General features: G+C 43.3%; 1 protein-coding gene across 1 annotated transcript in view; it reads left to right on the top strand.

Annotated features, from left to right (window-relative positions):
• The first annotated feature begins 263 nt into the window (after window positions 1–263).
• LOC128124059 (MHC class I-like protein MILL1) overlaps window positions 264–27,539 on the top strand; it is a 28,850-nt gene continuing 1,574 nt past the window's right edge. The window contains exon 1 of the mRNA XM_052760295.1: window positions 264–398. Coding sequence (XP_052616255.1) covers window positions 302–398 — 97 coding nt within the window. The 5' untranslated portion in view covers window positions 264–301. The remainder of the gene's footprint in view (window positions 399–27,539) is intronic.

Below are 27,539 nucleotides of genomic sequence, written 5' to 3'. Positions count from 1 at the left end.
CTTCCTGTAGATGCAGTGGAGATAGCTGTAAAGGAAAGCTTTAATGCTTTCAGGGAGAGGAAGTAGAGGATTTGAATCAGGGCTGCCTGACCCCACAGCATTCTCACTCTATCAGCGACTCTCACCTTCCACCGAGCCCCACACCAGCTGTTCTCCCACCAGCCAGCTGTTCACCTGCTGCCAGATCTGCTCCGCCCTCTGTGACACACTTCAGTTGTTGGCATCCGGGGCTGGGTGGACCCAGAAGAGAAGCGTGTCTGGCTTTGAATCTGCAGAGAACTCAGATGATTCATGAAGGCAGATGAAGACGATGTTGTCCTTGGAACCCAGAGCCCTAGTCCTAGTCCAGCTGTCACTAAAGTACCTGCTCCTGGAGGAGCTGTTGGGCACCTGTGCGGGTGAGTGATGGGCAGGGAGAGGGACCTCCTATGTCCCTGTGCTGTGGAGGGCAGCATGAGGGAATTTGGGGCGTGTAAATATGTGTCTATGTGTCTGTTGGTATGTGAGTGTGTGTGTCTCTGTGTGTATGTGTCTCTGTGTGTCTATGTGTGCCTGTGTCTGTGTGCTGTGTGTTTGTCTGTGTCTGTGGTGTGTGTGGGTGTGTGTGTATGTGTCTGTGTGGTGTGTGAGTGTGTCTATGTCTGTGTATGGGACTGTGTGTGTCTGTGTGTGCGCGCTTGTGTGTCTGTGTCATGTGTGTGTGTCTGAGTATGTGTGTTGTGTGTCTGCATGGTGTGTGTTTCTGTGTCTGTGTGGTGTGTGTGTGCTTGTATGTTTCTGTGTTAAATATGTATTTGTGTGTTTATGTGAGAGTGTATGTCTTTGTGTGTGCCTGTGTGTTTCTGTGTGTTGAGTGTGTGTGTTTGTGTGTCTGTGTATATGCGTCTTGTGTGTATCTGCATGGTGTGTGTGCTTCTGTGTCTGTGTAATGTGTGTGTGTTTCTGGGCATGTATTTCTGTGTGAATGTGTGTCTTTGTATGTGTGTCTGTAACAGGGACTATGGGAGTCCAGACCCTTGAAAGCCCTTTCAGGGTCCAGAAAGAATCTGTGACCAGCTGATAATCTAATCCTTGATGACATTAAATGAATCTATGTACATGTAACCCTTTAGTTCATATGCTTTATTCTTTTTTGAGTCAGTTTTCTCTCTACACGTTTTCTTTTCTGTTCTTGTACTCAGCTCCTCTCTGTCCCTTCTCCTCCTGTCCTCTCACAACTCTAACTCTTTTCCATTTCCATCCTCTTCTTCATCCTCGTTCTTCTCCATCTTGGTTCCTTCCCCTCCATCTCACCGGCAGCCTGACTCTTCCAATACCAAGCAAAGCTTCCAAGCTCCCTACCAGAGCCGTGATAGCCAGCTTTATCCGAAACAGGGATGTGAATAGAGGAGGTGGGGTTGATAAGTCCTGGAGTAAATCAGAAAGGGAATTTATGTGCTCAAAATATATTCTTATAAGTGGTTAGGTGAAATGTTACAAGTCTGTCATAAATGTGCTCAAACTACAATCCCACACGTGGTTAGGTAAAAGAGTCTCTAAGTCACTAAAACAAAACTTCTCCTCTTTTCCTATGCCGCCATACACTGGCAGGGCGGGGTCACTGCCAGAGCTGGGAAGTCTGCCTCACAGCTACATTGCGCCCCGTTTGCTGTTACGGCCGAGGATGCTTGAGAAGAATATGAGATAAATACACTGTTAGGAGTTCTTGGAAGCATACACAGCATATAAGAAAATCATTGCAGGAATTGGCTAATATGTCTATACAAAAGCTAAAATATCACCAAGACTTCTTAAGCCATGGATTGCCCTTTGGAAAAGTCCTTGATCTTTCCAAGTAATAGCTTTTGTGATAGAAGCTGGATTCCATTACATTTTCCTGCGACTTGCAGCATGTCTGTGTGTTTCTCTGTGTGTGTGCTTGTGTGCTTCTGTGTTTGTATCTGTGTTTCTGTGTGTTGTGTGTGTGTCCATGTGTTGTGCATGTGTTTGTGTCTCTGTGTCTCTTTGTGTATATGTCTTTGTATGTGTCTGTGTGTATATGTCTGTGTGTCTGTGTTTCTCTCTGTGTATATGTGTGTTATCTAGTTGAGTCCCTGGAAAGATGAACATCTGGTAGCCATTTGGAGGAACTTTCATGTCTAAAGGACACTGACTTTGGGAGGAAATGTCCTTGGCTGTCCTAGCATAGTGTATAATCACAGACTCCTGGGAACTTGGTGGGGCAGGATGGCCAATGGTTTCCCAGAGCTGGAAAGCTCCGCCCCCAAGAAACAATATAAGCTCTGTATCCTGTCCAGTTTGTCACTGCTTTTCACCCTAGCAGAGGCAAACACTCTGCTGGATTTTTCCCTCCCAATAAATCTATTGAGTGAGGTTTCTTGTAATGACTCTTTTTCTGGAGCAGAGCAGAGCTGTAAACCCCTCCCCTGCTGGAGCAGAGTTCTTACACTTGCATTAGGGAAACCATTCCCAGAGCGAGGGCTGTTAACACTTTGCTGGGGAAACCCTGGACAGACTCTGAGCCAAGCTCAGGGATTTGTGGGATTTCAAGTCCTGAACTTGGTTAGGGGCAGGATGTGTTTTTAGCTCTGGTCTTAGGGACAGGGTGTTCTTTCACTGGCCCTTTTACCCTACAGTGATAACCACAGCCCAGGGAGGCATTGGGTCCCCAGTGTTGTTTACAGGGCACAGGAGAACACGAGGTACAACAGAACCCACTATAAGAGAATTTAATAGGGAAAGGAAGGGATAGACATGAGTAGGCCTCCCAGAGAGAAATGTGCAGAGAGGGCAGGGTGGAGTCTGCTTTTATAGGTCACCTCATGGATGCACATATGGGCTTATATAGCTATGCCACACATGCACATGGCTTACGTGACCACACTTTGTGCAGATTACTTGACCATGCTGTGCACAGATTACATAGGATGTAAGGCCCTGGAGTGACTAAGCATTTTGCCTGACTGCTGACACCACATGTGTGGTCATGTGACTCCAGAAGTGGCTAGGAATAGTAACATTCCACCCTGTTTGTTATTATAAAAAGTAAGGGATTAGGGGAGGTGGGTGAATGAGAATTGGGGCACAGTGTCTCTTGGAACTGCTCCCAGCTGACTTGGTGGGCATCAGTTAATTTTTGGTGAGCAGGGGACTTTTTCCAAGGTAGCTGGTTGTCCTGAGGTAGCTGATTGTCTTCACTGCTGTTTTGAGTCCTGGGCAATCATCCATTGTTGCTTGAATCTTACAAGATGCCGGTGAGGCAGAAGTTGAAGTTTAGAAAATATTTTTTCTTAGATCCTGGTACTTGGTGGGGGAGGAGATGAGGCAGGACCCTAAGGGTGAGGGAGGGGGTCACAAGACCAGGAAAGTTTGAATGATACTTGTCTGAAGTGGATCTGACCTGTCTAGGTGGGTCCAAGTCAACTCCCTGGAGCTCAGAAGAATTTTTAAGTTTACGAAGGAGACAAATTTAGACATATTAAGAAGTGACCAAAGGGAATTTAAGATCCTGAGCTTGTAGCTATGATATTATAGTGTTGAGTACTCTGATATCAGAATTTTATTGGTTAGTGTTAAAATTATGGAGTCATGTAGCAAAGAGAGAGAGGAATCTGGAACTGCTTTATTTGTTTCTGTTATTATCAATTAGGCTTCCTGTCTTCACCTGAGACAAACCTTAAGGCGTCTGTTTCCTTTCATTATCACCCTATCCCTTCAGCATCCAGGAGACACAGGTGATGGATTGGTGAGGGCAGCTAACAATAACAAACTTTGATGTATTAAAGTCTGTTTTGCAGAGTCCAGAACCTTTGGAGTCTGGGGGTATGAATAATTCTGGAGTGTTACTGTTTCTTACCACCGGGGTATATTTGATGGTCCTTGCATCTCCAGCTCTGTGGCTGATGGTGGTCCTGTAATAGTGAGCTGAGTAGTTAATTCGAAATTTGAATATGTTATTAGAGATGGGGGACGGGGTGGGAACTGATGAAGCAGAATGTGATCAGTAGAGACAGGAGAAAGCAGAGGGGGAATCAAGAAGAGAAACATACGGGGTCCCCAATCCAGTGGAGTTGAGTACAGTTGTGGGATGAAGCCTTATTCTTCTGGAATTGGAAACAGGCAGTTGATCTCTGTGTCCTCTAGAACTTACGAGAGCAGGGCCCTGTTTGCATCACTGAGTATGAGGAGGAATGACCCTGGGGTGGGGGTGAGGTAAAAGGTTTTAGGTGAAATAAGTGAATCCAGTGAGGAAAGATCTTGAGCTTAGCAGCTATGGAGGTCACAAGAATTACCTTGAAGGGTCCATGCCATTTAGGGGGAAGTAGGGAGGGGTGCTGGCCTTGGGTGGAAGAAGGACATGATCCCTGCTGTTGATTGGGGATGGCCTGGGTAGGGAATGGTCAGTCCAATTCCATAGGAGAGAACAGAGTGATAGAGTAAGGGGGTGAGCGGGTGGTCAGGGTGCGGCAAAGGTTTGAATAGGAGGCCAGGGGTTAGGACTGGCCTCCCAGACACGAGTTCAGACAGTATAATTTAAAGGGGTTGTGTGGAAAGAGCCCAGAGCCTGAAAAGAGCCAGAGGCAATAGTTATACCCAGTAAAGGTGAAGTTCCTGTGACGTCTTAGTAAGTATATTTTTAAAGGAGTGGTTGGTCCATTCTACCTTCCCTGAGGATTGAAGATTGTAAGGGATATAGAAATGCTTAGGGATGTTAAAAGCTTCAGATAAGGTTTGAGAAATCTGGGAGGTAAACTCTGGGCCATTACAGACTGGAGAGAGGCAGGGATCCAAATCGGGGCATAATCTCCTGGAGAAGGAGGTCAGAGACGGTCTGAGCCCATTAACAAACAAACAAACAAACAAACAAACAAACAAACAAACAAACAGGAAAGCCTCCACCCAGCTCAAGAATGAATCCGCTAGGACAAGGAGGTATTTGACTCATCTGGCAGTAGGCTTATGGGTAAAATCGAGTTGCCAGTCAGTCCCTGAAAGGGAGCTCCTAGCCGGGAGAGTGAGAAAAGGTTGACTCTGATATTTGGAACTGGGATCTAACTTTTGACAGATTTTACAAGAGGCAGTAATAGTTCTTAAGAAATGCAAGTCTTTAGGGGTGGGATGCAGGTGGGCCTTGATAAAATGAGACAGAGCATGACAATTAGGATGAAAGAGCTGGTGTACATAGGACAGAATTTGCCGAGTGACAGGGGGTGGCTGTGAGGATGTGGGTTGTTATGTGTTGGTGTAAGAAGCTCACGCTCTTTCTAGACAGCAGTGTGGGACAGGAGGATATGAAATGCATATTTAGAGTCTGTGTAAACATTTAGGGATTGTCCCTGTGACAACTGGAAGGCACAGGTGAGAGCTATTAGTTCAGCCTGTTGGTTAGCAGTGTGAGCGGATAGTGCCTTGGCTCTAACCACCCCAGTATCTGACACTATGGCACAGCCTGCTTTGCAGGTCCCCTCATGTAAAAAAGAACTGCCATCTGTGTACTGATTTAAGTGGCCTGAGGCAGTGTGCCCTCCTGCACGTGGGAAGGATGGGGCAGTAGTTCCTCTAGGGTTTCAGTGCAGAAATGAGATGAGTAGTCACTACCAGGCTGAGGGGAAAGACTTGTGACATTAAGGGGTGGACAAGTTTGGAACGCAGGTGTGGCATCTTCCACTAGTACCACTTGGAGAGAAAGAACTCGGGAAGGAGGTAAAGCTTGTAAGCCTTTATAAGTTAAGAGATGGAACAGGTTGTGGTGGGAGAAGATAGTGGTGGGTGACCCAAAGGAGCTCAGCAGCTGCTAAAGCACACATGCAAGGTGCCCATCCCTGAGTGGTGAGGTCTAAATTTTTTTGGGAGGCATGCTACAGGCACAAAGGAGGGTCCCAGCTGGTGTCCTAGGGCTCCAAGGGTGTATCCCTCCCTGTCTGTTACACAGAGGGAGAAGGGATGACTTAGGTCTGGGGTGTGAAGTCCTGGGACCTGGAGGAGAGCCTGTTGGAACTCCCAAAAGGGTTTAGTAATGGGGTGAAGGAGGGGTTTATGCAGGGAGCCAAAAGCTGCCTCGTATAAGGGGCAAACAAGGAGGGAAAAAGAGGGGACCCAGGACCATAGGAAGTCAGCTATTCCCAGAAATGATAGAATCTCCTGTTTAGTAGAGGGGACTGCAAGAGACTAGACTAGGTGATTTCTTTCTAAAGTTTCTAAATAGCCTTGGGGTTGGGGTAATGCTTAGACACAAATAGGTGACCTGAGGAGTGGACAGCTGGACCTTGAAGGCAAGACTCTATAACCCCAGCTGGACAAGAAATTTAGGAGACCAGAGATGTTAGTTTGGCTAATTTGTAATGATGGGCTGCAGAGTAGAATGTCATCTACCTACTGCATTAACTTAGAGCCAGGGAGGGACAGAGAGGGTAAGTGAGAGGCTAGGCCTGACCAAATAGATGTGGGCTGTCTCTGGATCCCTATAGCAAGACAGTCTAGGTCAGATGCATGGACAGGTGAGTGTCAGTCCAGGTGAAAGGGAAGGTATGTTGAGACTGAGGGATGAGAGGAATAGAGAAGAAAGCATCCTTGAGATCCAGAACTGAGAAATGGGAGGTTCCTGAGGGGATAGAGGAGAGGTGTAGTGGGAAGTTTTTCTGTGTCTCACCTGGTCTGCTGCCATTCAGACCCAAGTAAACACACAGAGGCTTATATTACTTAAAACTGCTCAGCCATTAGCTCAGTCCTACCACTAACTAGCTCTTACATTTAAACCCAGTCCATTTCTGTTAATCTATATGTTGCCACATGTTCCATGGCTTTACCTGTGTGTCATTACATGCTGCTTCCTGGTCGGTGGGCTGGCATCTCCTGCATCAGCCTTTCTCTTCCCAGAATTCTCCTTGTCTGCTTATCCCACCTATACTTCTTGCCTGGCTACTGGCTAATCAGTGTTTTATTAAACCAGTGTACAAGGGCATTATCCCACAGCAGAGAGGAGTGTATGAGGATTGGGTATCACAGGATAGAGTGGGACCACTGCAGAATTAATGAGCTGGAGGTCTTGAACCAGGTAGTAGGTTCCATTAGACATCTTAACTGCAAATACAGGGTTGTTAAAAGGAGAAGAGGTTGGGCAAAGTAGCTTTTTTCTTAGAAGGTCAGAGATGATAGGTCTAAGCCTCTTAAGGCTCTGGAATGAGAGAGGCTACTAAGCTTGAGTGATATACTGGGTAGGGTCCTGTAACTGGATAATAATGGGGGAATGGTGCCTAGCAATAGAAGGGTTTGGGGTGCCCCAGACTTGGGGGTCTACCTGAGAGGCTGGCAAGGGAAATGAAACATTAGAGCTTATGGGGTGGGTGGCTAGGAGGAGAGGAGCTGCTGGTGAGTCTGGTGTCAGGCAAATGGGGGAGCAAATGAAATAGAAACTCCTACCTTGGCTAAAAAAATCTCTTCCCATTAGTGGCACAGGGCTAATTGGCACAACCACAAAGGTGTGGGTAATAGGGATACCCCTGAAAATGCAATTAAGTGGTAGGGAGTGATGACATATATAAGGCTATCCCCCTACCCTGACAATAGGGAGACAAGAAGAAGAGGTGGGTCCCCAAAACTCCCTCAGGATCTAGTAAGTTGTCCAGGTGCCCACAAAGAAGGAAATGGATCACCCTGATACTGGAATGGTACCCAAGGCCCCCTGTGGGAGATGACAGGTGTCAGGTCCGAACCTGGGCACCTTCAATTGTCCATGGCCAAGCCTAGAAGGTCACCTGGAGGGTGCTCTGTGTTTGATGTTCCCATGCCATGAAGTGCACAGGGGAAGTCAACTGACCTATATCCCTCTTGGTGCTACTTTGGACACGGACCAGGCAGCCCACACAGAGCAGGACAACTACGAGCCCAATGGTCTTCTGGACCACATTTAAAACAAACAAGGACTGGGGGTACTTAGGCAGTCGCTGCAGGTGGTTGGATGGCCTTGGCAGCATTTGGTATTTCTGTTTAGGGGCTTCTCATCTCTCCCATGGTACATCTTAAAAGTCAGCACTAAGACTTTTGCCTGTGGGGTCTGGGATCTTCTCTCCAGACATTTAAGCTTAGCCTTAATGCTGGGGAAGCTCTGTGAAAAAAAAAATGGGTCATAAGGAGCTGACTGCCCTATGGGCTCTCAGGATCTAGATTAGAATATTGTAAGAGGGGCTTTGTAAGTCATTCTAGAAATTGAGGTGGATTTTCCTGTCTGTCCTGAACTATGTCTTGAAGCTATTCATAGTTTACTGGTTTGTGGGCAGCCTTTCTAAGACCTGCTAGGAGGCAGGTCATAAACTGATCCCTAGCTAGAGAGCCACCCGGGGTATTATAATCCCATCATGGATCCCAATAGGGGACCACCTCACCCCTGGGAAGATATGCTGCATTAGTCTGGTGGACCTTGTCTGCATGTATCCTAGCCTGTTCCTGTAGACGAATTTCTATATGGTCTTCTTAAATAAAAAAAATATGGAACCGAAAAAACCTTAGATCAGGGAAATAGGGAAAGCCACCAACCAACCTTACCTCACCAACTCTGCAGTTTCCAAATGCGAGTTACTTCCTGTCTACCCATGCCTTTATTGCCTTGCTGTTCTGCCCTCTCATTGGCTCTCTTAGCCCAGCTACTTCACTTCCTCTTCCTACACAGATCTGTCACTTTCTGTCTTTCTGTACAGACCTCCAGGTCTCTATGGTTGATACTGGGATTAAAGGTGTGTGTCACCACGCTTGGCTCTGTTCCCGAGTGTGGCCTTGAAAAACACAAAGACCCTACCTGCTAAGTGATAGGATTAAGGGTGTGTGCTGCTTGACATTTGTGTTTACTATGGTGGCTGGCTTTCCTCTGATCTCCAGGCAAGCTTTATTAAAGCACAAATAAAATATCATCACATGTTCCTAAACTCGTATGCACTCCTCAGGAAGTAGGTTGTTAGTTAGGATCATGTGTATATCATGAAAGGTGAGATTATAAGATTGAGTCATATAGGAATTCTTTAATAAAAGAAGTAGAATTAGATGCATAAGAACCCAATTTTTTTTTATCTGAGAGAGTTCTGCCAGTGAGAAAGGGACATGGACCTTAACCAGTCCATCCACTCTGGCTTCCTCTCACAAAGGGAGGATGGCTGCCAGGTCGGCCTGACTGGGGTGGGGCTCCTTAGCAGCTCAAGAAAGCATGACAGGAGGAATAAAGGTGAGAGCCGGAGTCGGGCAGTTGACTCGGCCCAGGACCAGAGAGGAAGAAGGGGCTGGGGGAGTCAAAGGAACAGTCCCTGGAGGAGAGGAAGGAGCAGGGGGTCAGAAAGGCTGGGGTTCATTAGCAGGGTCTAGAGTAGTAGTGCGGGGTTCCTCTGGTTCAGGTTACACAGCTAGAAGCACACGGGCAGGTGAACAGGAATCAAGGAGAGAGGGTTTGGAACTGAGATGGAAACAGGCTGGGATGTAAGATAACTCTTTCCATTTGCCCATTCGCTGACCGAAGTTAGATAACTCCCATAAAATGCCAGGGTCCAAGGAGGAATTATGTAGCCATTTTTTATTGTTATCTAAGGGATATTGAGGCCATTTTTTAGTGCAGAGGTGGATAAGCTTAGAAGTCTGTAAGTAGGACATTAAGCTGAGAGGTTTGAGGGTTTCTAAAAGGCATCCCAGAGGAGATGTGGGGCTTATGGGATTGCAGTCCTTATTTCCCACGGCTGTGGCAGAGAGAAGAAAAAAATAAATGATATCCCATAGTTTTAATATCTCAGGTGTCCCGGCGATTAATCAAGGATCAATTAAGAATGGCACAAGTTGCTCAGTGTTCCTGAAGGACAAGGAAACAAGACAAGAATGAAAAATGAGGCCTCAGACCACAGTCATGGAGAATGGCCAGGGGTAATAGTCAGCGATAAAGCCTGATGTGTGGAAATTATGAAGTTGTCTGCGTTAGCGTAAGATTGCAGGGCAATGCGGGGCGCTGCTCTGGGAGTCTGGAGTCTGTGCAGCGGCCTCTGTGTTTCACTGCACCTCTCTTTCTCCATGCTGTCACATCCCCTGCTGTGGTAGAGGGAAATCCAGAAAAAAAACAAGTAGGCTTTTCATGTATAATATTAGAGGCACCAGCCTTAATATTATACATCCCAGAGGCTCAGGAGAGAGAATTACAAGCAGCGAGGACTATTTTTGGGAAATAGAATCTCAGCACACCAAGTTCTTTAGTCCATTCACTTTAATTCTCTGGAATAACATCCTATTTACACAGCTTCAGTTCTGCTCTCATGCCTAGCTCCTTTCTTGCCTGATTTCTCTCTATATTTATCTATATTATTCTATCTTAATTCTCTCGTCTTAACTCTGCCTCATCTAGGTCCTTTTCATCTCATTCTTACCCAGCTAGTACTTCCCCATCTGACTCTTCCTCATCTTCCATCTCATCCACACATTCTCTCTGGTCAAATCCTCCTTATCTTTTTCCGTTCTCCATCTCTCCATCCTCCCCAGGTCTCTCAAGTGTCCAGTTATAAACCCAAGCCATAGCAATCCGCTGGTCGAGCAAGGTCACCAGGCTTGAATTCTACGGGGTCATAAAGGTAGGTAAGTATGGTGATATTTTATTTGTATTAAAATGTTATTTGTATGTTAATAAATAAAGTTGCCCGGGGGTCAGAGCTATTAGCAAGCCATAGGAAAGCAGGGCAGTGGTGGCGTACGCTTGTAATTCCAGCACTTGGTAGGCAGAGCTGGGTAAGTCTCTGTGTGTTCAGGGATACAGCCATTATTGGATACACATGCCTTTAATCTTAATACCAATCATGGAAAACCTGGAGGCCTATACAGACAGGCCGTGAGGAGGCGGTCATGTGGTTGGGTTTACAACCAATGAGAAGGCAGGACAGGAACTCTATATAAAGACTTTAACACAGGGGTAGCTCTGGTTCGGAGAGGTAGGACCACCGCAGGAGGAAGGGTAAGGTTTTAGCTCTTAGCGCTGACCTATGGCTTTCTTCTTTGCACTGGTTCTGTGTTTCTTATTTAATAAGAAGGTTGGATACATCTACATTTGGTGCCCAACGTGACAAGAATTCATTAAAGACCGCTTGGCTTGGCTTGGCGGCAGGTCCGGTTTCTGGCCTGGGCGGCCAGGCTGCCTAGCTTGGGCCCAGGCCTGACTGACCCGCAGCTGGAGCTACTTGCAACTGCTACAAACAACTCAGGCCTGCCCTGCTGAACAGGGCCCCTGCCTGTAAAGCCAAGGCTTGACTCGGCTCAAGCGGCTACCCTTTCTCTCTCTCTCTCTCTCTTTCTCTCTCTCTCTCTCTCTCTCTCTCTCTCTCTCTCTCTCTCTCTCTCGCTGGATTCACACCTCGAACACCAGGTGGCTGTGAAATTCCCTGGGATTCTACTGTTCTACCCAGACTTGGTAAGTCAATTAACATATCTATTTAAAAGAGAATTTTTTTCTACATTAAAAAAAATGGGCTTTATGTGTACATTGGAAGAAAATTGGGCTTTGTTTGAAATTTTAGGCACTCTGACAATGGAACAACTATATGAGAAGATTAATATTGAACGAATTATTCAGTTTATTACTTTTCTTATCCTCATTTTACTATTTAAAAAGATCAACTTAAGTGCCAGGATAACAGTCTTAGAAAAACTTGTTAAACCTGTAAAAATGAATTATAGAGAAATTCAAATTCAGACAGAAGAAATAAATAGTGAAGTTGTTTCAAAATTGGATCATAAGGTTACAGAAAGAAAGCCAGTTTTCACACAATCACCCTTAATTTATCCAGTAGCCGTACAGCAGCTACCTGATGAAGAGAATGAACAAAATACTTGGGTTCCAGTTGAAATGTTAGACTTACGAAGATTTAAGGAGGCAATAGCATCTTATGGCATGCACTCCCCATATGTAAAGCAAATGTTAAACACCTGGTCAACTTGTAATAGGATTCTACCAAAGGACTGGTGGGAATTGGCACAGGCTGTTCTTGAACCCGGACAAAATCTCCAGTGGAAAATGTGGTTCAATAATGAGGCTAAAAATATAGAAAGACAATGGAGGGATAGTGGAATACAAGTCTGCCAGGATCAGCTTATTGGAGAAGGCCAATATGCTTCAGTACAAACACAATGTTCATATGATGTCCAAATCCTAGTTCTATGTCGAACGGCAGCTTTGAATGCATGGGACAGAGTTGAAGAACCAGGAAAAAAAACTGAGTCATTTACAAAGGTTATACAGGGCCCCAAAGAATCTTTCACAAATTTCTTACAAAGATTGACTTCAGCAGTACAAAAAATGGTCCCGAATTCAGAGGCTAGTCAGATAATAATTGAATCTTTAGCCTTTGAGAATGCAAATGCAGCGTGCAAAAGAATAATCAGGCCGTTAAAGGCAAGATCTGCACCTTTGGAAGATTGGATTAGAGATACAGTTAATGTAGAGGCTTATGACCATGATGATATGTGGGTAGGAAAAGCAATTTCAAAAGGTTTGAGCAATGTTAGATGTTTTGGATGTGGAAAGCAAGGACATTTGAAAAGGGATTGTAAACAGGTCATTCCTAGAAATAATGTTTCTTCAAGGAACACTGGCAACAGAATGTCCCTTCCTTCTGGAGTATGCAGAAGGTGTGGTAAGGGAAAACACTGGACCAATGAATGTAGATCAACAAGGGACAGACAGGGTAACCCTCTGCCTCGAGCTTCGGGGAAACTCCCAGAGGGGCCTCAGGCAGGCGCCCACAGTAAATCCAGTTCAAACCTTTCCTGCAGTTGTAGAGGAAACCCCTACTCAAAGCAACTAAATAACCAAATGTCTATTGGAATAAATCATGTTAGTCGAGATGATGAAACAGAGAAAATAGGAAATACAGGAAAAAACATAAAGAAAAAATTTTGGCAAACTTCTATTAATGAACAAAGACCAAAACTAACAATAAAAATAAATGGTGTTTTGTTGTCTGGTCTGGTAGACACAGGTGCTGACATTACCATAATTGCACCAGAATTTTGGCATCCAACTTGGCCTCTTCAGGAGGTAAACATTCAACTCTTAGAAATTGGGACATTATCTAGAGTGAAACAAAGTGCAAGATGGCTTGAATGTATAGGTCCAGAAGGACAGAAAGGAAAATTAAAACCATATATGGCTAACATAGCTATGAACCTGTGGGGTCGAGACTTGTTACAACAATGGAATACTCAGATTAACATCCCTCCAATCTCAGAAACAAATCATAAATTAGTACATATTTCTGAGAGAAATATTAAAAGATATTCTAATGAGTGCTCACCAGCCATCCATGTCATACAAGAACAGGGCACAACAACTGATAATCTTCCAAAAACACCAACAGCTCTACCTTTAAAATGGTCAACAGACAAGCCTGTATGGGTCCAGCAATGGCCTTTAACAACAGAGAAACTCCAGGCTTTACAAGAGCTGGTGGAAGAACAGTTAAATGCTCATCATATTGAAGAATCAACCAGCCCTTGGAATTCTCCTGTATTTGTTATAAAAAAAAATCTGGTAAATGGAGAATGGTAACAGACCTTAGAGCAATTAACAAAGTAATTCAGCCAATGGGCTCTTTACAATCTGGAATTCCTTTGCCTACTCTGTTACCAAAAGGATGGCCTCTCATAGTTATTGATTTAAAAGACTGTTTCTTTTCAATACCCTTACAAGAAAAAGACAGAGAAAGATTTGCTTTCACAGTGCCTACTTATAATAATTCTCAACCGATTAAAAGATTTCAATGGAGGGTTCTCCCACAGGGAATGTTGAATAGCCCAACTTTGTGCCAATATTTTGTAAAACAGCCATTAGAAGTGGTACATAAAAAATTTCCTAAATCTATAATTTATCATTATATGGATGACATTTTATTAGCTGATTCAAATGCAGATACTTTAGAAATAATGTTTGAAAAAGTAAAGAAAATATTGCCTTGCTGGGGATTACAAATTGCTTCAGAAAAGGTACAAAGAGGAGATTCTATTAATTATTTAGGATATAAAATAGAACTTCAAAAAATTAGACCTCAAAAGGTGCAAATTAGGAGAGATCAACTACAGACTCTTAATGACTTTCAAAGATTATTTGGAGACATTTCTCATCTAAGAACTATTGTTGGGGTAAAAAATGATGAACTGAATAATTTGTTTAAAACCTTAGAAGGTGATAAGGACTTAAATAGTCCAAGAGAATTATCACCTGAAGCTGAGAAAGAATTGGCCTTGGTAGAAAAGAAAGTACATGAAGGGCACGTAGATCGTATTGATCCAAAGCTGGATTGCATTTTGGTTATTTTACCTTCTAGGCATTCACCAACAGGAATATTAATGCAAAGGGAAGATATTATATTGGAATGGATATTTTTACCAAATAAACCAAATAAAAAATTAAAAACTTATGTGGAAAAAATATCTGACTTGATTTGGAAAGGAAAATTGAGACTTCATCAATTAGCAGGAATAGACCCAGCAGAAATTGTCGTACCTTTAACTAAGGAGGACATTGAAAAATTATGGATAGAAAATGAAGCTTGGCAAAAAGCTTGTAGCAATTTTTTGGGAGAAATTAACAGCAAATATTCCAAAAGCAATAGAATTGATCTTATAAAGAGAGCTGATTGGATCTTGCCTCGAATTGTGAGGAAAAAACCCATATCTGGAGTTTGTACATTTTATACAGATGCCAACAAACAAGGAAAGGCAGGTTACAAATCAGAAAATTTAAGTAAAGTGGTTCAAAGTCCTTATAATTCAGTTCAAAAATCAGAATTGTATGCTATTCTGTTGGTATTAATGGATTTTTCAGAACCTCTCAATATAGTAACTGACTCTCAGTATGCTGAAAGAGTAGTATTACATATTGAGACTGCAGAATTTATCCACGATGCTTCAGAATTAACTTCATTATTTATTCAATTACAAGATACAATCAGAAAAAGGAGTCATCCTTTATATATAACTCACATCCGATCCCATACTGGTCTGCCAGGCCCTCTAGCACAAGGCAATGATGAGATTGATAAATTATTGATAGGAAATGTGCTGGAGGCCTCAGAATTTCATAAAAAACATCATGTCAATAGTAAAGGTTTAAAAAAGGATTTTTCCATAACCTGGCAACAAGCCAAAGAAATAGTAAAGAAATGTCCTACTTGTTCCTTCTACAATCAAACACCATTACCAGCAGGATGTAACCCAAAGGGTACTCAGAGGAATGAAATCTGGCAGATGGACGTGTTTCACTTTGCAGAATTTGGAAAACTGAAATATGTACACCACACTATCGATACTTATTCAGGATTTCAATGGGCAACTGCTTTGAGTTCTGAAAAAGCTGATTCTGTAATCACTCATTTGCTAGAAGCTATGGCCATTATGGGTATACCTGCACAAATCAAAACTGATAATGCTCCATCATATGTCTCTGTTAAAATGAAACAGTTTTTTGCTTATTATAATATAAACCATGTTACAGGTATACCACATAATCCTACAGGTCAAGCGGTTATAGAAAGATCAAACAGAACCCTAAAGGATATGCTAAATAAACAAAAAGGAGTAACAAAAACCCCCAGAAATAGACTACATAATGCTCTATTAACTTTGAATTTTCTCAATGCCAATGAGAAAGGAACAACAGCTGCAGAGAGACATTGGATAATAGAAAAAACTACAGAATTAAATCAACCTATATACTTTAAGGATGTGCTGACCTCAGAATGGAAACCAGGATATGTGTTACATTGGGGATGAGGTTTTGCTTTTATTTCTACAGGAGAAGATAAGCTGTGGGTACCATCAAAATTGATAAAGGTTCGATTTGAACAAGAGAGACCTCTTAATTAGAGGAGGTGATAGTTCATCAACTATCGTAAACATCCAATTTAAACTAACTTACACCAGTAACACATGCCTTTTCATTTAATCAGATAATAACTTGTCAAAAAGGAACATCCCCAAAAAACCTTGGGGAAGGTTTTTGTTTTTGTTTTTTAGGAGAATGAAGGTTAAGGAATCTGAAGAACACTGGACAAATGAGACAACTGAAGGAAAGGGACAAATCATCTATCCTAAGAAACAGAGTGAAATGGCGTATGGGTATGTTATCTAAAAAAATTTTATGTCTTCCTAAATGTTTGTTTCTGCTTTTCTTTAAAGATTTAACACTATTTAACTTCTAATAGTCCCAGTTCAATTAAAATTTAAAGCTGACTTTGGAGTTGGAGAATGGCTCTCTCCTTCTTTAAACTCAAGCATGTTGTTAAAAGGAAAATGCAAACTCCCTGTATCATGAAGAGCCATCTTCTGCTATCGGACAGGAGAAAAGCCAAATTAATTAAGGGACTATTCTATTACTAATCTCAACTCTTTGATTCTATTCTGATTCTTTAAACTTTTCTTAAAGTATGAATTTTATATCAAAATTTACAAGATTAATATATATATATATACATTTTAAACTTTGTTAAGATATAAATGGTCATATAGAGTACTAACTAATTCTAAAAAGTCGCATATATAGTCTTTGTGTTCGAGTCTCTTATCAGTTTTTTGCAGGAAATCACGGTCAGGCCTAACATCAACTGAAGTCTCCAGGAAGAAGATGGGGCCCCACAACAACAACAATTCCACGTGGACAATAATAACATCACTAAGCTGACAAACATCATCTACAGATCAGCTTTGAACTACAAAGTGCTCAGAGCAATTTTGAGAGAGCTAGCTGAGATGATCCAGTCTCAAAGACTACTTGAATAAGGATTTGAGATAAACCCTGAATTTTGGCATTATACACAGACTGGATAATGAAGGATATATTTACCTTTCCTAGAATTTGACAATTAACCTAAAATTTTTCTTTCAGGATAAAGATACCTTCGCCCATACCCAGCAGGAAGCAATTTCAAGAATACGACGTCCACATTCCCAAAGAGGTGGTGTGGGGCGGTTGTTTTTTTTGGTCTTTTAATGGGTTTTGGGTCTGGGATAATTTTCATTGATTAGGGGGGTTGGTTACAAGTTGTTGTCAAGGGTTAGGAAAAAGGCTAAGCAAAGGAGATTAGATTTAAAGTTCTTATTAAAAAAAAAGAAAGAAAAGAAAAATGTAAATACTTTACATTGGATTGGATTGTTTTATATTGTATACAAATTATATATATTGAAATTGATATTGTTAGAAAATGTTATATATATTTTTCTAATTGTACTGTTCATCTAACAATGTAATGCAATTTTCTGATCCTTGAATGTTATTACCAAGTATTAGGATATAAAGAAATGAAAGTTAGTAGTTAGACATTATAATAGAACTTGTAGTTATATTAGGTATGTTTTCAAGATTGAGTAGATATATTTTAGATAGACAGGTTATCTTCAAACCCTTCAGAGATCTACAGAATATGGCATTTAAAATGTTTTAATAACTTAGAAAATTTTTCTTTTTTGTTATGACTATGAGACATATCAGCTCCTGGCAGTACCAATCTACTTCAGAGAAAATATGGGCATTGAAGAAACTGCATATGGAGTTAACTTTCATTGTGGCAAAAGTTAGCCACTGGACAACAAAGTATCCTCGAATCAACAGGACAAAATGGACAGACAGGACATAAAACAAAGGACTATTGATTCTTGCCAAAACAAGTGTGGTTATGGCTTTATCAAAAGGCATCTTCAGAGGCCAGGACAATATGGCACCATCCCTGAAGTGGCCTTCGCAATTCGGAAAAGGTACAGTGCTCTTTTCTTCGAAGGCAGCTGAACAGGCAGTGGGCCGATGGCCTCTGATGTGCAATGGAACAGCAGCTGAAACAGTTATTCTTGAAGAGTAACTAAGCTCACGCCTCTCAATAGTAGACTGGCATTTGATAGAGGGATGTGGAGAAGAATGGGATGCTGAGATGAAGCCATATATACACAGCCAAGAAGAATGGACAGCTGAATTAAAAAACCATCAACAATTTCCAGAATTTAAAATCCTGAATCATGACATGACACTAGTGGAATTCAGGTGTTTCTGGTACATGGACTACTCTCACTCAATGTGAGGTTGAACTGTTGACCTTGTGTACATCCTACTTCACAAATGAGTCTGTCAGATATGCTAAGCCTATAGGCTGAAGATGATGCCCCAGCACTGCGAAGAAACCTCAGGTGACTGTCCAGACAGCTGGCTGTTTCTGTCAACTCACAAATTTTCTGGAAGTTGCTTGCATGCACTTCCTGTTTTTATTTTTGTTAGCTAATATTATTTCCTTCTTGGGTCTCTGAGGGAGTTGAAGATTAGTTAGTTATAGTTGAAGGTTAGTTAGTTATAGTTGAAGATTAATTAGGATACATTTTGGACTTACCAAAATAGGATAGATAATGAAATTATTTTCTCTGAATTTGTCAAATACAAATGGACTAGACATTATTTAGGTATTTATTACTTGTATATATTGTATATAGTTATTGTACTTTTGTATATAGTTTTTCTTATATTAGTTATAAGCTTCTTCTTTTTTTTCCTTTTTATTAAAATAGAAAAGGGGAAATATGGTGATGTTTTATTTGTATTAAAATGTTATTTGTATGTTAATAAATAAAGTTGCCCAGGGGTCAGAGCTATTAGCAAGCCATAGGAAAGCAGGGCAGTGGTGGCGTACGCTTGTAATTCCAGCACTTGGTAGGCAGAGCTGGGTAAGTCTCTGTGTGTTCAGGGATACAGCCATTATTGGATACACATGCCTTTAATCTTAATACCAATCATGGAAAACCTGGAGGCCTATACAGACAGGCCGTGAGGAGGCGGTCATGTGGTTGGGTTTACAACCAATGAGAAGGCAGGACAGGAACTCTATATAAAGACTTTAACACAGGGGTAGCTCTGGTTCGGAGAGGTAGGACCACCGCAGGAGGAAGGGAAAGGTTTTAGCTCTTAGCGCTGACCTCTTGACTTTCTTCTTTGCACTGGTTCTGTGTTTCTTATTTAATAAGAAGGTTGGATACATCTACAGGTAAGAATTTTCCTCAGGCAGTGACCACCAGGCTTCCAGGGTCAAGCGGAGGGGTGATAAGAATCACATAGAGGGGCAGTAATTATTTATTATCATTTGCGACCCAAAAGAGAAGTGACTAATGGGGAAATGAATTAACTAAAGGCTAAATTTGGGAAATATCTAAGAAGAGGGATCTTATGTGCTCCACTATAGTCTTAAACATGATTGGTAGAAAATGTTAAGAATCTATAAGTTGCTAGGTCAATGGGAAAAAAAAAAAAACTGTCTTCTTTTTTCCTGTGGCTCCTATCTGTCCAAGCTATCTGCCATTTTTCTGCAGGGTGGGGGAAAGTGTGCTCAGTCGCTAGGCAACTTGTGTACAGCTAGATGCCTCTGGTGATAGTTAAAGGGAGATCTGGAACTACAGGTAAGATTTGGCAAAAGAGGAAGTTAAGCTTAATTGGCACATCCACCCGGCCTTCTCAAACATGTAGTCTGGATGCTTAAGTCTGCTCTTAGAGAGTACAGAGGTATCTCTGATAAGGTACTTTCATCCATCTGGGGATGGTCCTGGCTGGATGCTGCTAATGACGATAATTACAGGGAGGCTTAAACTGGGGTTCTGGCTGTGCATAGCTGTCGGCACACAAGGTTATCTAAATATTTCTTTAGCAGAGGAGAAATGGTGCCCAATAAATGATGTAAAAGCTACAATAGCACACAAGAAACTCATAGCAGGAAACAGCTGATAATCAAAAGCCAAATATCAACAAGACTCCTTGAGCCTCAGCTTGACCTCTGGAAGGCCTTTGGCTTCTTCTAGGTATTAGCTTAGTCATAATCAACTGAAATCCTACTTTGTATATTTTTGTGGCTTGCAGAAGGCTTTTTTTGTTCAAAATACTTTATCCTGGGTCTCAAGCCCCTCCAGCTTCCCAGAAATGAAGTGCAGAAAGCTTTAACAGGGGCCTTAATGATCCTGTGTGTGATGAACTAGAAGGGGCACTTGGCTCCCCTAGAGGAGTAGGAGCCATTTCAGGGGATTTTAAAACCATATCATTAAAAAGGAAACGTCCTCCTCATCCTATGAGGCATCAGGAAGTAAAAATAATTCAATAATTGACGCTGCTTCTTTGTTCTCAGGACTTTTATTGCTATTTTTTGATTTTTAATTTTTATATTTTGTTTCCATGTTTTGGAGTAAGCCAACCATATTTGTGTGGGTGTTGAACTACACTTTAACGTTGTTAACCAACTTTATGACGTGGGTCTAAGCAATCTCCTATCAAATTCCACAGTGCAAACACATTAATATGAAACTCACATCACTCTTGTAGGTGATATTCTGTCTTTAAACTTTCACCTAAGCCGGGCAGGTTGTGGCACATGACTTTAATGTTGAGTTGAGGACCAGGCATGGGAAACAGAGAAAATGGGAGCTAAATAAGAAAAAAGAAATGGTTGATGCCTTATGCCAAACAAGTTTATTAAGAAGTGTAACATCTAGCCGGGCGGTAGTGGCGCACACCTTTAATCCCAGCACTCGGGAGGCAGAGCCAGGTGGATCTCTGTGAGTTCAGGGCCAGCCTGGGCTACAGAGCGAGATCCAGGAAAGGTGCAAAGCTACACAGAGAAACCCTGTCTCGAAAAACCAAAAAAAAAAAAAAAAAAAAAAAAAAAGAAGTGTAACATCTTATACACTATTTGGAGGATAAAAATGGCGAAGTTCAGCGGAGAATTAAGTCAATGTTGGAAGAAGAACACAGGATACTACAGACACAGCTCCCTTAGGACTGATAACCATTGCCCAGAGGGAAGAGTTGGGTCCCTGGAAACTGCAACCTTGACTCCAAGGCACTGGCTCCAGTATAGTTCCAGCCTTGCCAAGCCCACTCCTGGACAAGGTCACAACCCCAAAGTTCCCTTTGTCTTTCATCAGGGCCTCTGAGGAAGTCTTGGATTGATCTGGCTCCTCACAGTATTGTAGTGGCCCTGTCTGTCTCCCACCATGGAGATGAAGGGGACTTATGGCAAGTGAAGGGACCAAGCGAATGGGGCAGGGTGGGGAGGATGTGCACAGGAGAATCCAGGCAGGTGTAGGCAGGGCAGCAGATGGAAGTTAAGGGGGCAGCTGAATCATTCTGATGGGCCTTCCATGGTCCATGTTCTGCTAGAGTTTACATAAGATTGTTTAGATAAATGGAAGATTAAACCAGTCGATCCCAGAACCCAGGAAAGCCCAGTTTAGTTTCCTCAGTGGTAAATTTTTGAGGTTTTACTTGATTGTCAATGTCTCACTCTGTGGAAACCCTAGAGCCTGTCATCCTCCTGCTTCAGCCACTCAAGTGCATGTGCAAGTTCACTTCTTTTTAAATTTGTTAATGTATTTTTATGTGCATGGATGCATTGTCTACATGTTTGTATGTCCAACACATGCATGCAGTGCCTTCAGAGGCCAGAAAATGGTGTTGGATCCCCTGAAACTGGAATTACAGAGGGTTGTTAGCCACCATGTGGGTTCTGGGAACCAAATACCATTTCTTTTCTAGAGCAGTCAGTGTTCTTAACCACTGAGCTGTCTCTCCAGCCCTTAGGTTAATTTCTTAAATATTTTAGAGAGCTTGACAGGTTTTTCGTAATTCTTTTTTTAGTTCAATGATTTTCTATTTTCTTTTTTGTTTTGTTTACCTTCTTAAATTTTTTATTATTTTTTCATTTATTTATTTGGGAGCACAGCTCATGCTGTTCATATCTACCTATGAGACATTGAGGCATGGTATAGTCTGGTTTCAGTCTCTCAAGGCAGAGCTGACTGTGGGAACCCATGAACTTATCTCCCCAGGACCCCACACACTGTGCTATGAACTCAAGACTTGGTCTCTGGAGGGCTTTGGGCAGACCCAGTTCTTGGCCCTGGGATACTTTGATGATGAGCTCTTCCTGTACTACAAGGTAGAGAGCAGGAGAACAGAGCCCTTGGGGCCCAGCATCAAGGGACATGTAGGTGTAGATGAATTTCTAAAGGTCTTATTAATAAAAAGAAACCCAGGAGCCAGATATTGGGATGAATGCTGAAAGATCAGCAAAAAGAGCAAGCCACAGCTAAGCTCACCTTGCCAATTCCTCAGCTGATCTTGTTTCCTCAAACTGGAAGCCTCTGTGTCCTCATCTGAATGGATCTCAGCTGAACTGCTGCTAAAAGCCTAAAAGCGTAACAAACTTAGTTCCTGGTCCTCACGCCTTATATACCTTTCTGCTTCCTGCCATCACCTCCTGAGATTAAAGGTGTATATCACCATGCCTGGTGGTTTCCAGTGTGGCCTTGAACTCACAGAGATGTGGATAGATCTCTGCCTCCCAAGTGATAGGATTAAAGGCATGTGTGCCACCATTTTCTGGCCTCTATGTCTGTCTAGTGGCTGTTCTGTTCTCTGACCCCAGATAAGTTTATTAGGGTACACAATATATGGGGGACACAATATCACCACATGTGGGAGCTGATATCTGGGCAAGAGAAACTGAGGACCTTTGGAAGAAGGAGGAGCAATTCAGGAGGATGCTGGCTGAGGTCACAGGATAGAAAGGCCAAGACGGGGGTAAGTGCACAGAGTTCAGTGCATACAGATCCAGCCCTGGTTCCTGAAGTCAGGGTGTGGGCAGGGTGTGTCTAAGTTCATTGAACAAATCACTGGTCCTTCCCTATGAGGCACAAGTGCCCCATACTTTGGTGGATCACAGGATGCACCCTACCTACTCTGAACCCCACTGGGAGATGAGATCCAGAGACAAGAAGATGACTGGTCCCTATCTGATGTGGACCAGGCCATCACACCCTCCAGGCAACTCTGGGCTGTGAGCTTTAGAGAAACCTGAGCACTGGGGGCTTCTGGCTCCTTGGCTACAATGGGCAGGATTCCCTCACCTTTGACTAGAAGACTCTCACATGGAGAGTGGCTGTGCTCTCCACCCAGCAGACCAAGCCCTTCTGGGAGATGTGTGCACCCAGAGCTGATCAAGTTAAGACTTTCTTGAAGGATGTATGTCCTGCTCAGCTCCAGAGATACCTAGTGTCCTTGAGGAACTTCCTGCTAGATATAGGTACTAACTGTCACCAGGATTGGTTCATAGCACCCAGGGGAATATTCCTGTGGCCAAGAGGCTCCTTCTCATGGTACTTGTGAGAGTCTATGGGGTTGTGTCAATATAACTTTTTGTGAAGTGAATATTTGGTGCAGTGTGTGTGTGTGTGTGTGTGTGTGTGTGTGTGTGTGTGTGTCTGATACTCTCTGAGAAGGTGTCAGGCAAGCTCTTGAGGTGGTAACAATGGGAGAGGTATGTATGAAAACAAGCAATGAGAAAGGGAAGCAGAAGTAGTATCCCTTATACCAGGGAGGTAGAGAGGAGCCATGATAGGTGTGGGGACCAAGTGAAGGGGAAGTGGGTGAGGCATTGCAGAAGGGAAGTGTCTGGACAAGTGTGGACAGGGAATCAGTAGACTCAAGGACATTGTTTCAAATTTACTCTGGGTTTACGAACCTTATTGTGGTATGCTCACACTCCATTGTCCAAATTCTACTACAGTTGGAATAAGAATGTTGGGTTTTGTTTGTTTTTTTCCCAATTTAATTTCTTATTGATTTTTTTTGGGATTTCATATTATGATCTTGATATCACTCATCTCTCTTCTATCCCTTCCCTTCTGCCCTCAACCCTTCAACCTCCTCACCTAGATAAAACAAAATAGAATTCAAAAGGAAAGAACAATCTCATCATGGAATCTAGTGTGACACAGTGACTCACATTAGTCTACATATCTTACTTGAAAGTGTTCATTGCAATGAGTTACTGATCTGGTTTTGAGATTTCTGGGTTTGCCATACCACTGACACCGGGTGCTCACTAGGGCTCCTTTTGGATATCCCGTTGTTGTCCTGTGTCATGGAGATCATGCAACTTCAGGTCTTTAGGGCTGGCCCCTTCACACGCTCCCACAGATCATAGAAGGGGTGGATGATGAGATGGGCCAACTCATAGCCCTGGGTCTGGGCCTGGGTGATTGCTGGTTTGCTCAGCCTGCCAGATCTTTCTCATCCTGGACACCAGGGTAGCCTCTCCAGCTCCAACCTGGCTAGCTCACCCTATGTAGTAGTAAGCAGAAAGGAGCCAGGCCTGTTGTCCATCTCATGTCTTCCAAGCTGGCTTGCCAACACCACCACCACCAGGGCCAGCTCTACTATGTTGCCTAGGAGAGGTGTAGGGACCACTCTTTCAAGTGCTGCAGCCACGGAGGGGCAGGGCCAGCCATTGTATTCTCATGACCCAGGAGCCAGCCCTCTCGCCTGCCGCAGGCAGCAAGGGTTGAGGAGTAAGGGAAGGCATGTCTTCTCTGCCCAGATTGCACTATGACAGGCTAGTACTGGGGCCATCTCTCCAACACTCATGCCCCCAGAGCTGGCACACCAGACCCCCACCAAGAGGGGAGCTCTACTGTGTTGACCAGGCAGGGTGCAGGGCCTACTCTCCTGAGTACTGCAGCCAGAGAGAAGTGTCACGCCAGTGCACTGGTCCTCATGACCTCAGGGACAGCTCTTCAACTTGCCACAGGCTGCAGGAGGTATGCGGGGGGGGGTTTTCTGCCTTGCCCACACCATCATATTGCAGATGAGAGGTGGGGCCAGATTTATCATGCTTACCTTCTTAAGGTGTCTCATCCACACCCCCATCAACAGGGTCAGCTCTATTGTCTTGCCCAGATAAGCTGCAGGGCCTGCTCCCCCTCGTTGGAGAGGGCCTGGGTCAGCTCTCTCACTGGCCCCAGTGGTGAGGGGTGAATGTGGGAGGGCATCTTTTCCTTGCCCATGCCACCACATGGCAGTTGAGAGAGGCAGAACCATGTCTCCCACTCTCATGCCCTCAGGGCCAGCTGACCTGCTCCCCGACGAACAGTCATCTCTGTCGTGATGCCCAGGTGAGGTGCAGGGACCTGCTCTCTCCAGTGCTACAGCTGGTTGGGGATAGGACCAGTTCTCCTACTGTTGCAGCCAGTGAGGGGTGGGTCACACTCTGCACAACCCTATCCTCTCTGCTTTGGTGGTAACAGGAACCACAGACATGACCATGACTGCAGCTGGGCCATGGGCACAGACGTGGCCCTTGCAGGCAGCTCAGGTCCAGATATCACCATGGCCCTGGGTGGTAAGCAGGCCACTGACCTCGGCACACTCCTCATTGCCTTCTCCTCTCTGGATCTGCCTCGATCCATACAACATGAACCATTCTGTCTCTATCGTTCATACCCCACCATATATTTGGCCACTATAATAGAGCCTATCCACTCAGGTCGGCTCCAAATCCCATGATGAGTCCTAACTTTCAGATGCTACAGGTTTCTTCAGTGGCATTCCCATCTTATATACTCTTTAGATTTTTCACTGTGGTTGTAGGGACTGGATGCACAGCCCCATGCATGCTCTCACTCTTAGCTCCAGCTCCTTATTTCTTCGGATCAATACTCCAGTAAAATTCTTTGTCCTTTCATGTATTTCATATGTTTTTTGCTACTTTCTTTATATACACACTTGATCTTTTCAAAGGATTTTTCTGGAACTATGGAAATGATCCTGTAATGTTGTTATCTGCTTTTTACTCTTTTTTTTAGTGGCCTACCACCCAGCTCCCAAATAAATTCACACATGCAGGTTTATTATTACTTATGAATGCCCGGCCTTAGCTTGGCTTAGTTTCTAGTCAGCTTTCCTTATCTTAAATTATCCCATCTACCTTTTGCCCCAGGGCTTTTCCCGTTCTCTTACTTCTGTAAATCTTACTCTCACATCCTGGATTGTTGGCTGTGTAGCTGGGTGGCTGGCCCTTCATGTCCTCCCCTTTTCTGGCTTGCTCTCCATCCCCCTTTCCAGATTTCTCCCTCTATATGTTCTCTCTGCCTGCCAGTTCCGCCTATCCTTTCTCCTGCTCTCTATTGACCATTCAGTTCCTTATTAGACCATCAGGTGTTTTAGACAGGCACAGTAACACAGCTTCACAGAGTTAAACAAATGCAACATAAACAAAAGTAACACACCTTAAAACATTCTAGTACAATCCTGTGATTTTTTTTCTGTTTGCAAGCCCGTGACTAGGCTTTATAATATTTGTTAACTTACATATGCTAAACCATTCCTGTGTCTCTGTAATAAAGTCAATTTGATCATTGTGGAGGATGTTCTTAATATGTACCTGTATTTGGTTTTCAAGTATTTTTTATTCAGGATTTTACATGTGATTTCATTAGGGATACTGGTCTGTGATTTGGGGATTTTGCTGTGTCTTTACTTGATTTGTGTATGAGACTGATACTGGCATAGATCAAGTTTGAGAATGCTCTTTATGTGTCTTTTTTTTAATTTAAGAAGAATTGGCTCTAGATGTTCTTTAAAAATACAGTAGAATTATGCTGTGAATCCATATGGGCCTGGGCTGTTTTATTGTGTGTGTGTTTGTTTGTTCATTTGCTTTTTTTCAGAAGGATTATCATTACTTTTTAAAAATCTCCCCTTTATTATGGTTATATTTAGGCTATTGATCACTTCATGGTTTAGCTTTGGTGGTTTGACTCAATCTAGAAATGTGTCCCATTTTTTAGATTTTCCAACATCATGGAGTAGAGATTTTTTGAAGTAGTCCCTTATAATATTTTGAACCACATACTATACTCCTTTGTCCAATCAGCTTTACTAGCAAATGTTGATTGCAATGAGTCATGGATCTGCTTCAAAGCCTCTGGTTTCTGGTACACCTTCATCACTGCAACCTCACTGAAACTCCCCTGGGATATCCTGCAGCAGCCCTGAGTTATGGAGATCCCACGAGTAGCTTTCCACAGGATCAGTCACTTCAGGAGCTCCAGCAGGTCCTAGAATAGGCAGATGTTAGGGTGGGCCAACCCAAGGGCCAGCTGTGGGGCTGGGTTCTACCTGAACTGGGCAGTCTGGGCCACAGAGGCCACCCACCTCAGGTGAGGGAGAGGAGCCAGGTCTCCTATTTAAGTATTTACAGCTCTGAAGGGAAAGGCATCCCGGCTTTCAGAAGCCAGGCTATACCTATGGCTGTGGTCTGATGGTGGATGGTTTACCCACAGGAATGTAGCAATCCTGGTCCTCTCCCAGAAATTCTTTACAGCTCATCTCTACTCCACTCTACTAAGAGAGTTTCCCTGTAGAGATGTCCCTTGCTTCTCTGCTCCAGTGAAAATTGCTACTTCTCTGCCCCACTCTGCTGGGGGAACCCCTCCCCTCAAGAAATATAGCAGTTCGCTTCTGCTCCTTCTAAAGTTGTTACTTCTCTGAGCTTCTCCATTCCAGCGAAAGATCTTCACCCAAAACTCATTTAAGAGATTTATTGGGAGGGAGGAATCCAGACGAGTGGCTGCCTCTGCCAAGGTGGAAAAAGGCAAACTCCCAAGGAACAGGCACTGGGCCTATACAGGGCTTCTTGGCGGCAGAGTTTATGCACAGTGAAGATTTTCAGGGTGGGAAT

This window comes from Peromyscus californicus, unplaced genomic scaffold (assembly GCF_007827085.1).
Source record: "Peromyscus californicus insignis strain IS unplaced genomic scaffold, ASM782708v3 Scaffold_4__1_contigs__length_199733344, whole genome shotgun sequence".
NCBI classification, from domain to species: Eukaryota; Metazoa; Chordata; class Mammalia; order Rodentia; family Cricetidae; genus Peromyscus; species Peromyscus californicus.
The sequence above is the reverse complement of the archived record's forward strand: the minus strand, read 5'-3'. Positions and strand labels throughout refer to the sequence as shown.